The sequence below is a fragment of the Sebastes umbrosus genome, chromosome 12, assembly GCF_015220745.1.
Source record: "Sebastes umbrosus isolate fSebUmb1 chromosome 12, fSebUmb1.pri, whole genome shotgun sequence".
In the NCBI taxonomy this organism is placed as follows: domain Eukaryota; kingdom Metazoa; phylum Chordata; class Actinopteri; order Perciformes; family Sebastidae; genus Sebastes; species Sebastes umbrosus.
Genome location: NC_051280.1, coordinates 22,902,102 through 22,916,604, shown reverse-complemented (window position 1 = coordinate 22,916,604; position 14,503 = coordinate 22,902,102). Strand labels below are relative to the sequence as shown.

Genomic DNA, 14,503 nt, shown 5'->3' with positions numbered 1-14,503 from the left:
GTAGGAATGTAGGCAGAAAAAAACAAATAGTGTCCGTTTTGGACAGAAAATGAACACCACTGAACATGTGCTTCATGTTCAGTGTCTGTCAACATAAAAATAATAACCATTTGGTGAGAGGAATGATATGAAGGAGCATTCAAAAAATGAGTCTGAGGCCAAATCACTTACGTACATTTGCATAGAAATTACAATTTGAGACAACGTGTTTCCAATGACAAAGAGACGGGCCGTGTCGCTGGAAGTGACTGGATAAAGAGCACCGCAGGTCAATCTTGATTTGAATATGACAACCCAACAAATGTAATGTCTGAGCATCCAAAAAAAATGCACATACTGCTGCAAACTAACAATTGGCTTATTGGTCACGGTTTGCTGTAAATCTTCCTCCATAGAGTTTACGCTGCACCCAAAAAAAAAAAAAGGTTTGGCAATGCAAATCATCACTTCAAACATTGCTGAAAATAGCTGACAGCTATGCTTGAATTGTCAGTCCAAAGGCCCACAGTGCATATGCAAAGATGTTTCTATAAAAAAACACACACACACACACACTGTACAAAGCTGGATTGATGATGACATTCCCATACCTTTTGCAGCGAGACAAAAGTCCATCACAGAGGCAAATCTGCCTTATCCGCCCACCCTCATTCAACTCGTCTAATTATTCCCAATGGGCTGTCTAGGAGGAGATCAGATAAGATTTAATTTTGGAGTTAAAATCAAATATTCATTAAACACTTTTTGAGACAACATCTCGCCAACATCCTTCTGACAAGACGACATAGATGGAGTCTTGGGATTTTAGTTAAGGCTTTTCTTAAGGGGATTCTGACAGGGCCAATCATGAATCACTAACGACTATCCAGCGGTGGCCCAGCATGTGACTCAAAAGGGCCGGAACAATCACCTCTAATTAGCGCACAAGTACAGATGGAAGCACTTTGGGGCCAGACGAAGAATTTCTTAAGTTTTCCTTTTCCAAAACAAAGGCAAATGCCCGCTACTCCTTCTCCTCCAAGACAGATCATTATCAAATATCATAAATGAGCTAATCATGCCTTCTGCAAAGTTCTTAAAACTCCCCCTCTCACAAGTGTCTATTCATGCTCAAAGTCAAGGGGGGGAAAATAACTATGAGCCCTCTTTTGTTCCCCTCAGAATGACCATAAAAAGTGTGCGGTCTGTGGGATTCAAGCTTCATAAATGACATGCAGAGAAGCAGTCTGTGCAATACCATGCAGGAATAAAAAAAGATGTCTGCATCCTGCATGCTTCAAAACCAGTATATTGAGAGCAGGGGGAGTGATGGGGAAACCCGGGGTCCACCTAGAGACGAATACTGCAGTATCACCAGGTGGAAGGGGACTGTACGTGCGTCTTTCGTGGACGGGCTTTCATTTGTAAACAGTGGGGCAGGATTGGATGCGTAGCAAAGGAAGAAGCTCATTGAATTTGACACCCCTGTCTCTTTTACCTGCATCCCAACACTTCACCAGCTGCCCTTTGATGGCTGCCAGGGGGCTCAACTTGATCAGCTGGCTAAATATTGTAATTACAAGTGACTAGTATGTTAATTTCATTCATCTTGTCATCAAGGCGAGCAGAGAGTGAGTCATGTCTTCAAGGCAGGCAGAAATGCGCTGCACCTTTTAGCACAGTGAACAATGTAGTCTCACAGCGGCCTTCTCTCTGTTGTAAATATACCCTCCGTAAATATGCTCTGACAAAAAAATGCAGAAGGCATTGCTTTAAGAGAATGCTTCCTGTTTTATTATTGTTTTTTCTAATGGTGGAAATATTAATTATCTACTCTGGGGGGAAAAAAAGGCAAGAAACAGCAATATGGGAATAGAGACAGAGGCTGAATGGGGAGCTAATCAATAGCATTTTAAGGCTCTCAATATACTGTGTCAAGTTTTGGAATAGCATGGAGAAGAGCTGGCACCACTTTCAACCTATTCCAGGACCAGGAGGTATATAGTGTCTGGAGCAGACAGTTTTATCCCCCGCTGTTAAATTCTCCCTGACAGACACTCTGCAGCGAAAGCTTTATCCTGAAATCACGTACTCAAATATCTCAGAGATGATGTTGTTTATCCTCTCCTATACTGTATGTACAATAACAAGTCATTTTACATCCAAATGAGCTCTGAATCTTTGCGTCTGTGGTGGGTTAGAGGAGGGAGTACAGCACGATTCACACAACATAAGACAAACAATCTCTATGGCTCCATCTGCAACTAAACATGTCAACAATCAGAACAGGTACCAACAGCCTTCCTCATCGATCCCTTCAAATCATCACCGGTGTATCAACTAGTCTTAGTCAGCCCTAAAACCAACACTAGGATGTTCTCTGTTTATGTGTACTAATGAATGATTCCAAGTCATTTAAAGGGGGCATATCATGCTCATTTCTAGGTTCATACTTTTGGGTTTCTACTAGAACATGTTTACATGCTTTAATGTTCAAAAAACACATTATTTTTCTCATACTGTCTGTCTGAATATTTCTGTATTCACCCTCTGTCTGAAACGCTCCGTTTTAGCACCCAATTTGACTGTTATAAGGCCATTAAATAGGCGTTATCAGTCTCTATATGCACCATAGATGTGGGTCAAAAGGGGCCTACTACACCTACTACGTTGTAAAAGTGAAAATGAAACTTAAAAGCAACACGTTCTAACATGTTGTAAAACTGAATGAAACGTTACGTTTTGAACACAATCAAAATGGCTTTCTTAGGTTTAGGTAACAAATCTATAACTTCTTTAGGTTTAGGCAAAAAAACAAAAACAGTTAAGTTTAGGGAAAAACATTGTGCTTTGGGTTAAAATAACTACAAACATAAAGACAACTACACATTGTTGGTTTCACATGGGACGTGAACTCCAGTCTCCTGCGTGAAAACACTGTGTTTTGTGTCCCACACTGTCTATACTACAGCGCCTGACTTCGTCTTCTGCTCCTGTCATAAATAATACGGTCACTAGAGATCGTTGTCGCGTTCTTTTATACCTTCTTTCGGTGATCTACCATGTCAATAGATGATAAAACCTACTAGTGGGTGTAGTAGGCCCCTATTGACCCACATCTATGGGGTTTATAGCGACTGATAACGTCTATTTAATAGCCTGACAACAGTCTAAACAGCTGGTTTTAGCGCCTGTTTTTTTAAGTCCCCCTCTCAAAAAAGCCGCAAGACTCGCTGCCCGACGACCTATCCTAACCTTACCTATTTGAGATCAATGCCTGACCTTAACTATCTCAGGAGAGTTTCGCAATCTGCGTGTTACCTTCTAGACACAACCCTTTGCAAAGGTAGTTCTCAAGCTGTGGACGGTATAGTCTAATGAGCCTGCATGTGGGGGAGTCAAATCTGAATGGCTTGTTGAATCACTTGTTTTCTTATCTAGACAGCCCACAAAAAACTGACTGGGTTGTCTTATTTCACTGTTTGTGGGTTGGTAGGCACTCCAGATACCCAAATGTATGAGCACAATCACTGAAAAAGTGAGTTTTTCATGAGATGCCCCCTTTAATATCTTAACTTCCATTGTGTGTAGATGAGCTCATGATACACAAGACAAGTCCTGAGGAAATAACGACAGCCAAAGTCGACGACACAACCTCTGAACAAACAGAATCGTAACGATGGATCAAATGTGAAAGAGCCACACACTTCCTTCTTCCAACACACACACACGCACACACTTATCAGGAATATTTGAGATGACTAAAAACACTACAATATACAATCTTTCTAGGAAACTTTAACATGCATAACTAGCTTCAATCTCAATGTTTTGTGTCACAGTATTATCAGCAATTATCTTGAGGGTTTAGGTGTCATTTTAATGGGTTATTAATATCTTGTTTAGGAGTGAATCACCTCACATACATGACATAACTGTGAAACCGCCATGACACACTGCTTCAATAAAAGAAGAGAAGAATAGAGCTGTTTGAGATTTTACACGTATAAAATGCCTCTAAAATACGCCTCTATTAGGAGGAAAGAGACTTTTAATAATGACAAATACATGCAAAACCTGATACTACATCTATATTTCAAACTTCCTTTAGGAGAATAACAACCTTCCCTCTGTTTCTACTTTCCTCCACCGGTCAGCTGCCACAGCGAAGCAAACGACTTCCTCCACATTCAAAACCTGCTGCTTAACATTCTGCAGCTATCGCCTGCATGCGTATGACAACAGCACTTCCCCTCTTCTTCCTGCCTTTTGGTTTCACATCAACAAAAACAAATTAAAACAATTTTTCAACGAGCGCAAGTCTTGTTGATATAAATGAAATTGAGCGCTGGCTGAGATTACTTGGGGACAAATATGTTGGGATGCTCCTCGGGGAGTGTGTTAGTTGCAGTAAACATGAGCAGATTAAACTCAAAGTGATGATGACCTAATTAAAAAACTGCAAACCTAACAGTGTTTTTACAGCGCAGACAATATGCAAAGCAAGCAAGCAAGCAGCGGCCGCACACTCCAAGTGGACTGTAACAATTTTATGGTATGTGCATCTTTTAAAATGTTTCCAAGTTTAAAATAAATAAATAACCAAATAAAAAATCAGTCCAACTTAGTAAAGTTGAGCTAAGTCAGTGGTTCTCAAACTTTTTCTGTCATTCCCCCCTTTGGAAGAAGAAATATTTTAAAACATTATCACCTGAAATAAAATGGGAAAATATGATTTTAGGTCATTGTGGTGATATACATGTAATTTATGGTGCTGTTAGATTGCTGCTAGACCGCCTCATTAATACAGGCGCGTGCTGTAGTAAACAGTTTTTGACCGCCCTGGAAATGGTGTTTTTGAAAGGCTAAACACCAACAAATATGAGCTGAAGCAGAATATTTCTGTAGTTATTAATAATAATAATTTGAATGTCAAAGTTAGGAATGAAGCTTCGATCTACTCATTGCAGTCCTACTTCATCATATTTTCTTTTGATTACCGTCAGCTGAGCACATTGTCTTGTTTGTTTCTGAAGCATCGTCTGTTTTTCTTATTGTCCCTGTCAAATATCTGTCCATTCTGTAAACCTACAGACTACAGACTGTCTGAATGAACCCCGTTGCTATAGCCGATTTGCTTACGGATCCACCGTGAAAAAGATTGACACATCAACTCTGCATCACATTTTCCCCCCAGTCACGTGCGCCCCACCTGTCATGCCACACACTTTGAGAACCACTGAGCTCAGTCAATAGAAGTTTTATCAAAATATCTTTCAAAAATGTTTTGATTGCACATTTTAGATAAAATTGTTTTGGCATCAAACTAGAATTACAATATCTGATGGCAATGTCAGTCTGTCAGTCGGTCCACCACCATGAAGTTTTGACATTCACGGTCCCCAGAGAATGAATCCTGATACGGTGATCCTCTGACTTTCTTTCTAGCGCCACTATGAGGTTCACATTTATGTTTTTTATGTCCCCTTCACGATGAATTGTTATATCTTTGGTGATGCCTTAACTTTTCATCTAGTACCATCATCTGGTCAAATTTTCTTTTCTATTGCTTTCTATCACTTTGGTTTATGACTGATTATTCCAAAAACCTATTGACATTCCCATCAGCCTCAGCTGTGCATTGTTTGTGCCATGCCATTGTTCCAAGCAATGGGCCGTCGGAACAATGGGCCGTCCCCAGTTTTAGTGCTATTGCTAATTAGATTAGATTAAACTAAGGTGGTGAACATGATACAAACATTTTACCTGCTAAACATCAGCATGTTAACATTGTAATTGTGAGCATGTTAGCATTTAGCTCAAAGCACCACTGTGACAAAGCACAGCCCCACAGAGCCACTAGCATGGCTGTAGACTCTTAGACAACTTACACTGCATCTTTGGAGAACATGTAAATATAAGGACATAAGACACTACTTGGAAAGTTACACAAAGCCATTGCTAGCTTGGAAAAAAAGACATTTCTACTTGGAAAAACATACATTTGACATAATGCTATTTCTCTGGTTCCCTGTAATGTGTACGGTGAAAAAGCTTAACAACACTGTAAGAAAGGTTTTCATTGTAGCCTACAATACATGAGGTTTCATACATATATGCAGAGGAAAGAAAGTAGTATCTGCATCCATCTTCCTCCGCTGGCTTCGTGCCCGAGTTTAACTGGTCAATTAATTCTTAAACACACTTGACCAGTCGAGGGGCTCAATGTCACAATGACCCCTCGTCTGATAATCAAACACGGAGGAGTGGCGGTCTCACAAGGTGCGTTTAAATTGTACTTTAGCCAAATCATAAAATACAAACCAAGAGAGAGACTTGCTGTGTTGCAGAAGCCAGACATCGGCTTTTGATTAAGAGTGACTTAATGAGCCTTTGTGCTGTATATTTGTTGCGGGGAACGAAATGATTTTGTTGCACCAACAGCAATACGATTGCACTTTAATCATAAATTATACATAACGTATTGCTGTCAACCGACGAAGTTGTGAATCCAAAAGTAAAGACCTGCTTGGATTAGCTGACTTGCAGATTTTGCAGCGAGGCAGGCTTCAGGCCTCCGATGCCAGAAATGATCAAATGTGTGTGTGTTAGTGTTTCTCATCCATTTTAAATATTGCTGGATGAGAAATTCCAACGAGTCTGCTACACTGATATAACGAGTGAGATTACCTGAAAGTCAAACTATTACAAATAACAGCCCTTGATACAGTCTTATGGTACTACCCTTACAAACTTTCATATCTAATCTGAGCACTTGACCTCACAAAGTCAGGCCTTTTCTGTCCTTCTTAATCTATAACACCACCAGACAGGTTAATCTTAATGTTTCAGTGCTGGAGTGTGGTTATGTCTCTGGGGTTATCAGACAGTGAGTGTCCTATTACAGATGTTTCATTGAATTAGGCTTGAGACACCTGCTAAGAAACTCAAAAAAAATATTTTGCTCATACATATAATATGCCAAAGGCCATTCATCACATACCCAGTAGAGTTTAAGTTTACTTTGCTGCAAACTCTGGGTATCCAACCTTCAGGGGACACAAGCTTTGAAACACCACCACCACCACCACTCCACCTCCACTGCCAACTAACACCTAAGCATTTTCTTTCATGTTCCCAGTCTTCCCAATGCACTCCGCAAAACACCTAATCTGCTGTACTTCTGCCCACAATACCAAGTTTGGCTTTAAGGTATTGTTGCTCATTAGAACCCATGAGATAGCCGACTGTCTTCCTAAACTCTGCCCACATTCAGGTGCCCCACAAAATGCCTGCCCAAAAAGCTTTCATGGCTTTAATTATTTCATATCAAGTTGATTTAATTTCTAGAAGTTTGTTCTCCTTCGTTGCTGGGAAACTTGGATTTCGTTAAGAGAACCTCATTCTATATCTGACAAAACACGTCTAACGTCTGTGAAAAGCTGCGGCAAAGTGCAGCCAAACGAAAGGTTGGGAAAAGTTTAGTTTAGCGACTGCCCACAGCCAGTAAGTAAACAGATCATGTGACTCCTGTGACATGTTGACCTATGTTACAAAGAATTTCTTCCAGCCTGAAACACATGCACACGCCTCCCACGCCGCAGAAAAATCTAATTATTGCGGCAAGCTGAACTTTGTCGCTGTCTGGCGTAACTTTGGCGTAAGAGTAGAGATGAGTGATGAAAGGATTTTGTCCCTTGTCTGATTCTTTATCGGTTGTTTGATGCAACACTAATTGATAAAGTGTTACTGAGTATATAAACATTTTATAGCATCAATTTACTTTTATTGCTCAAATCCTCTTGAGAAAAATACAGGAAACCACAGCACCTTAATAATATCAGAATAACAGTTAAAAAGGTAACACCTAGGGGTCTAGTTGCGTTCGGAGTTTGACTACCAGTAGGACACTTTTTCTTGTAACTTTTTTCTTTTAATTCCCTATTAAAGCTTATCAAATCTTTATGGTAGCTCTAATATTAACAGATAATAGATTGTATTTGAAGTAAGGGGGTACTTCTACTAGCTTTAGGGGATGCGATACTCACAAGTAAGCAAAAACACTACTCCTGAAGTAAATAATAAGAGCAACATTTGAAGGAACCTTTTAAGCTACTAGCACCTGTCTTCGAACAAAGAACAGCGCTGCTTCGGCTCATGATCTGCAGATCGTATCTGGGGTGATTATATCTTCCACATTCTCTGTTATGCAAACATGCTTTGCGGGTTCTGTATATGACTTTGCCATAGGCTGCAATCAATACTATGCCTGCAGAGCGTGCATAGTTTAAAAACAAATTATCAGATCAAGGCATCAAACCATAGAGAATCCACCTGTCCTTGAGGTTGCAACGATTTGCATAAAATCCATCCGACTTTGTGGAGGAGACGTTCGTTTTAAAGATAATCTTGTGAATGATTCAGATTAAGGGAGAGGTGCATTAGACACTGGGATTGAAAATGCACAGCAAGCAGTATGGACAGTTCACCTTGTCATCCTTGGTGTCCACTGTCAGGCACACTGAGAGTGTCAGTATCATAGAAATAGACTAGGAGCAGAACGGACATTCCCATTCAAATCAACGTAGCAAGATGGTCAGAGCGGCAGCCATTTTTGCGACCGTTGTAGCGGGCTAACTTCTGTATAAACTAAAACGCTGGTGGCCAGCGGCAGCGCTGGCTCTAATAGGCCTTTCACACAAAATGCTGTTTGCGCTGCACTCGCCGCCGCCACATCACAGTGCGCTGCGGCCAAAGTTCACCGCTAACGCTTTGCTCAGCACAGCAAAATGCCATTGTTGCGCTGAGCAGACCATTGGAAATAATGGTTTTCAGAGAGCAGTGGCGTTGTTGCCGCGTTCAGTGTGAAAGGCCCGTAACGGTCCCTCCGTCTCACTCCCCGCCGCTCAGGAGAAGGACAAGCTACGTAGCTAACTAGCCAGCCATCCGTCTCCAGAGCTGCATCCGTTATTTTCCCGGCAAGCTGCGACCCACTTTACGACCCCAGTGACGTGTGTTGTCACCATAACAACAATCTCCCTTTTCTTTTGTACCGGTCAAAAGACCTGGGAAAACAGTTCAATGTCCATTCTACTCGTATTCTATTTCTATGGTCAGTATGTTCTTCAATGTCTACCAGATCTATGCCAGAATTTGTGGACAGAAATGCTTTGAAATAATGGATACATCATACATCCGTTTAACCGGGAGAATAAGCATTTTTGTTGCCACCCATTTTGCTGCATTCTGAATTTGAATCTAATAACAAACTAAAAAAGAACAGCATTCGTTGCTACATTTGTGTCGGTGTCGTTGAACTCGTAGCCTGGAAACTGTAAAGTTGTAAAATCTACCTGAATATTTTATGTAAACCTGTGGTTGGTGTGAGAAAGTTCAAGTTGCACCGGTGTGTGTTTCTCTGGTTAGACGTTGGGACAGTCTGTTCCTGGCTGCCGCTGTTTGTATCTTGTGGCTAAGCGATGACACAATCTGGATGTCAGACCTTGGGTGTAGGTGTAGCTGACTAGTAACTCAAGCCTCATAATCCGGCGCTGCGCTCTGAGGGAAAGTCAGCTAAACTTTCTGAGAGCTTGCCTACGGGTCCTCACCGGAGAAAGCGAGGTGAGAAACAGCAGCCTCACATCGCCTCGAAATAGCACGTTTTGTTTCAGATAACAGAGTTAGAAACAGGAGAGGAGAAGAATTAGATAACAGTTAAAGAGAAAAAAAGGAGCGAGAGACCAGGGAGGCAGGCAAAGGCATGCATGCGAGTGTGTAACTGAGTTCTGGCCGGATTAGGCCTGCTTGTTATGGATAAGGGAAGGCAAAGGGACGAGGAATCAGTAGTGGGGGAGAGATGAGGGAAAAACTGCAAAGCATGCCACGTTAGATGGGTACAGTAGGAGATCTGCAAAGGATCAGTCAGGAGTAAGAGCGAGAGGGAGGGAGCCTTATGGTAGTGAGGGAGAAGCCAAAAGAGCTTAGTTAAGGAGCTTAGTTGGGGTAGGTTAGCTCTGAAGATGGGCTGTATCAAGAAAGAACGGAAAGCGGGCCAGTGACCAGCGTTAAATCCATCTACTGTAACATTAGCATCCCTCCCAACTCCATCCTCCCTCCACCCCTCTCTGTCCCCCATGGTTGTGTGTCTTTCATTCCCCCCATCTAGGCATTTTCCAGGTAGACTCCGTGCTCGTCCAATCTCACACCGTACTGCCCTTTGATTGGCTCAGGAGCGTGGTCAATGTGACAGTGTAACGGCGCGTTTATAACAGAAGGTACAAAAGTCACACACAGCACTTTGGGAAACAAGCGCCTCTTTTTTTTCCACTTTTTTTTTTCTCGAAATGATGGGATTGATAAGTAAACATGAAAACGTGCATGCTGTTTTCATGTTTACCAGAGGAGGGGACGAAGGGAGAATGAGGACATTCAGTTCATGGGTGTAAACAAAAACTGGAGACACTGCATTCAGCACAGAGCATACTGCTCCTTCAAGAATGTCTAAATATAAGAAACAATGGAAAGCGATGGCCTCATTTACCTGCCTAGCAGTGAACTGCGTAACACTACTCATATATAGGCGATCAAAATAATGCTGTGCTAGATAGTAAGACACACCCCAGACAAATGACATTACCTCTCCTTGCATACTCAGACCTTCTTTTTGGCTACAGGAGACAAACTGTCTCCGCCTCTAGAGCAAAATCTTTGGGGCAGAAGCAACAGAAAGTCTTTGGAAAACCATTACAACACTGTTCAATTAATTTTGTGAAGGGGAGACACATAATGGGATGGTAATGTGTGAACACAAAGAACAGAAAGGCTTTTGCTCCTCGACAAATCTTTGGAGTCGTTGCTAAAAAGACTTTTTGTGCAATATGGATCTATAACAATTGCATAAGGAGAGGGACAGAAAAAAATGAGGAAAGACAAATTGCCCTCTGGCAGATTAGTGAAGGTGACTTGAAGGAGCTGCTCCATTTTAGCACAAATTTCCTCCTCCTCACTCCTCCTCCTCCACCTCCTCCTCCTCCTCCAGCCCCTACCGGCCTAACATACAATAATAGTTAGCAAAGAGACGCTTGCTTCAAAGTGCTGCTCACACCGTTGGTCCCTGCTGTGCTCCTACAGCCACTAAAAGCCTGTTTTCTTAGAAGGATGGTGCCACTTTCATGCCAACTAGAGGGCCTGTCTAATCCTCCTTTGCCATACTGAGTTTGGAAAGGATCATTGGTTAATTGTTTTAGAGGGGCTGCCCCTTCCTCCCCGCTACCACCCTACCCTCCAACCCCAATCAGGGCAGCAGTGGCGCCAGCTCGGTGCAAAATGATTGAAGTTGTTGTTGTTGTTGTTTTTTTTTTTCCACGGCTAGAGAACGAGGACTCACATGGTATCCCTATGGAGCAGCATAGTGGGGAAATAGAAAGTACAACAAAACATTATACAAACACACACACACACACACACACATGCAGGCACATCTACATGTGCATGCTTGCACCCATCCGTAGTAACGCACAAATCCACCAATCTGAACACACGTTATTCTGAAACTGAAACCAAAGGACTAACGGCATGCACTGCTCATGGAAAGTGTGTGTCACAGAACGTGTGTGTGAGAAAACCTTGTTAGAGATTCTGTGCTTCTCATCTAACCATCAATTTAAATCCAGATTTCCAAATTGGCCCCAGGGATGTGCAGTGTCAGATTCTCGTAGTTTTTTTTCGGGTATAATTCATATGGAATTCCTGTCTTGGATAATGAGATACTAAAGACCCAATAATTACAATCATCTCAATGTTTAGCCAAAACTTTAAAGGTATAGTTCGACATTTTGGGAAATGCAATTTATTGCTTTCTTGCCGAGACTTTGATGAGGAGATCGATACCACTCTCATGCCTATACCGTAACTAAATGTAGCTAGAGCCAGCAACATTAGTGTAGCATTAAGACTGGAAACAGCAAGTTTGGCTATGTTGAAATGTAAAAAAAATCCTCTAAAAGCGACCAATTAACACTTTATATCTTTGTTTAGTGTAAAAATTACAATTTTGGCGTTTTATGAACAGATAGGGACCAAACTGTTTCTGGGCTGGGACCATAGACTGTTTATAAAGATGGACGACATGACAGCTCCCCAAAAGTGAAGCCAAAACATCTGGATCGCCCCCTGGTGGCTGGCTGCAGTATAGGTCATAAATCCCACCCCCTCCATGTTAGCGGATGGTACATTGGTAAAACTAAAAAGTCAAATTGCACGTCAAATTTTTCCCAAAGATGCTTTTTGTCATTTCAGGTAGTTTTTTATCACGCTGATGTTCAAGTGTTAATTCTTCTGATAAGTTTGGTTTTAATTAGTTATTTGATGACATAAGAAGGGGGTGAGACGTCATGATTGACAGCTGCTCTGACCGAAGTAGTCACGGAGCCGGAGGGTCAGGAAATGTACGAGAGAGATGCAATTTTAATTTTCCTTAACCATCACAAGTCTATTTGATCATAAATGTATTTATAGAGATATTGTGGCTAGTTGTGTTTTTGTGACTCCGTGACTCCACCTCCCGATCACTACTGCGCAGACTATGGCTCCAAATGATGTCAAAATCTCAGGATGGCAGCTCCCGTATCCGCAATATTTTGGCTTCACTTCTGTACAGTGGGAGGAAATGTGTCATCCATCTATGTATACAGTCTGTGACTGGGACCAGTAATTTCCTGGAATTTCCGCTGGTTTCATGTCTTTGTGCTAAGCTAAGCTAACCGGCTTACCATACAAACACAGGAGTGGTATTGATTGTGTAACTCGCAGTAAGAAATCTAATTAGCGTCTTCCCTAAAATATCGAACTAGTGTTTATCTTTAAGACTGGGAATAAGAACATGATAGAGGGATAGAAGAAGCCATGAAATTCCCAAAATATGAATTATAGTAACCTGCTGACTTGGACTGTAAAGAGACACTACTAATATTATACAAATTGGACAGTGTGTTGTTTTGAACATTAATTTGAGGTGATGCCAGTTACACCTCACTGTGTCCCAGAGGAGCTTGGGTCAAAGGTCAGCTGGTTCACCCTGTGAGGTTTAAACCCACCAACCAACCAACAGCTGGGGGTGCTGAGGGGTCCGGGAGGATCTAGGGTTGGGCGTGCGAGGGGGAGGGGGGGTTAGTGACAGGCGTTAACACGGGCGGGTAGTTAAGAGGAGGGGTAGAGGAAGGGAGAGGGGGTACTTAGTAAAAGCAGGCGAGGTGAGCTACAGGAGGTAACTGAGCATCTGTAGTCGGGGCTGACAGCCTTCGCCTGAGCTGATGCTTGACTTTTACAATGCAGCACCTGTACAGCATCATATCGGGTCTGACAAGAACCGCTGCTCTCCACCCACTCTACTCAAGTCCCCCTTCCACTCCAACTACGCACAAATGACTTTGAAACATCAAAGCTGGCATTAACGTCTCATTTCCCTATGCAAATGCAAAACGAGAAAGGAAAAAAAAAAAGCTTTTCATTTCTCCCTGCCTCTTTCATTTTCAGTGAGAATCGTTGCTGCCCCCTTGAGACGAAGCCCGATGAGCAGTTTTGGGGAGAAAACGGGTTAGGGGATCCTGGGGGCTGCTCCGCATTACCAAAACAAACCATTCAGCAAACAAACAATTAGACACTCATGAATTATGGACAAGCCATCTAAAATAGCAATAAAAACAAGGAGTGGGGAGTCGTGAAGCGATCGCTGAGCTAATGAAACGCATGTCGGGGTGTTTTTAAATAGTAGTATGTAGTAGTAGCGAGGCTTCCTGTACACGTGTGCAGTATTTATATGTAACCTATCCTGAGGATCCCACTCAATTCTTTGGACCAGTGCAGTTGAGCGACTGAAAACACGGAGAAGCCTGGCACAAAACAGAGACGAGAAGGAAGAAAGGGTGTCTAGTAATCCACAACGCGTGAATGTGCATCAGCCATTTTGTGTTTTTTCAATCTGTCCCCAGCAACATCCATTATTCACAACCCCGTGTTTACCTCTCACAGACGCGCACAGTCCATGCAGCAATGATCCAGGAGGATATACTGAACACCAGCAGAACAGTTCCCGGACAGATGGTCATGAGGGTCTTCATGACAAAGCGTGTGTTGAAGTTGATCTTGTTGAGGGCGCCGATGCTGCGAGACGAAGCGTCCGTGAACAGCTTGCTGTGGAGCAGCATGACCCTGCCTATCAGGTAGAGTCTCAGGAACATGGGGATGGAGAGGATGATGTCCACGTCGGCGTCGGCCACCGACGGCGTGTAGGTGAAGGCCAGCCGCGCCGTCCAGGTGAAGACGTACTGGCCCGGGATGGGATGGATGGCACACACCAGCAACTCCAGCACGATGAAGAAGATCCGCTCATACGTCATGGCTATCCTCCAATCGTCCGCACCATTGTCGACCATAAACAGCTTAAAGGAAAACAGACATACACCAAAGACTTGTTTTAAAAAGTTTCTTCACTTCTTTAGTTTGAGATTTTGGCTTTTTCAGCCTT

At 42.4% G+C, this 14,503-nt stretch overlaps 1 protein-coding gene across 7 annotated transcripts in view; it reads right to left on the bottom strand.

Annotated features, from left to right (window-relative positions):
* Window positions 1–14,503, bottom strand: part of kcnn1a (potassium intermediate/small conductance calcium-activated channel, subfamily N, member 1a) — a 77,030-nt gene that overhangs the window by 12,897 nt on the left and 49,630 nt on the right. For 5 of the 7 annotated variants that reach the window (XR_005209024.1, XM_037786408.1, XM_037786406.1 and 2 more), the window contains exons 4-5: window positions 13,999–14,417; window positions 11,366–11,374 (exon numbers count right to left, since the gene is read on the bottom strand). Coding sequence is in view for 6 of the 7 variants with exons in the window: in XM_037786408.1 (XP_037642336.1) it covers window positions 11,366–11,374; window positions 13,999–14,417 (428 nt within the window). In the remaining variant the exon portion in view is untranslated. The remainder of the gene's footprint in view (window positions 1–11,365; window positions 11,375–13,998; window positions 14,418–14,503) is intronic. The other 2 variants (XM_037786407.1, XM_037786404.1) reach the window with 1 other exon arrangement.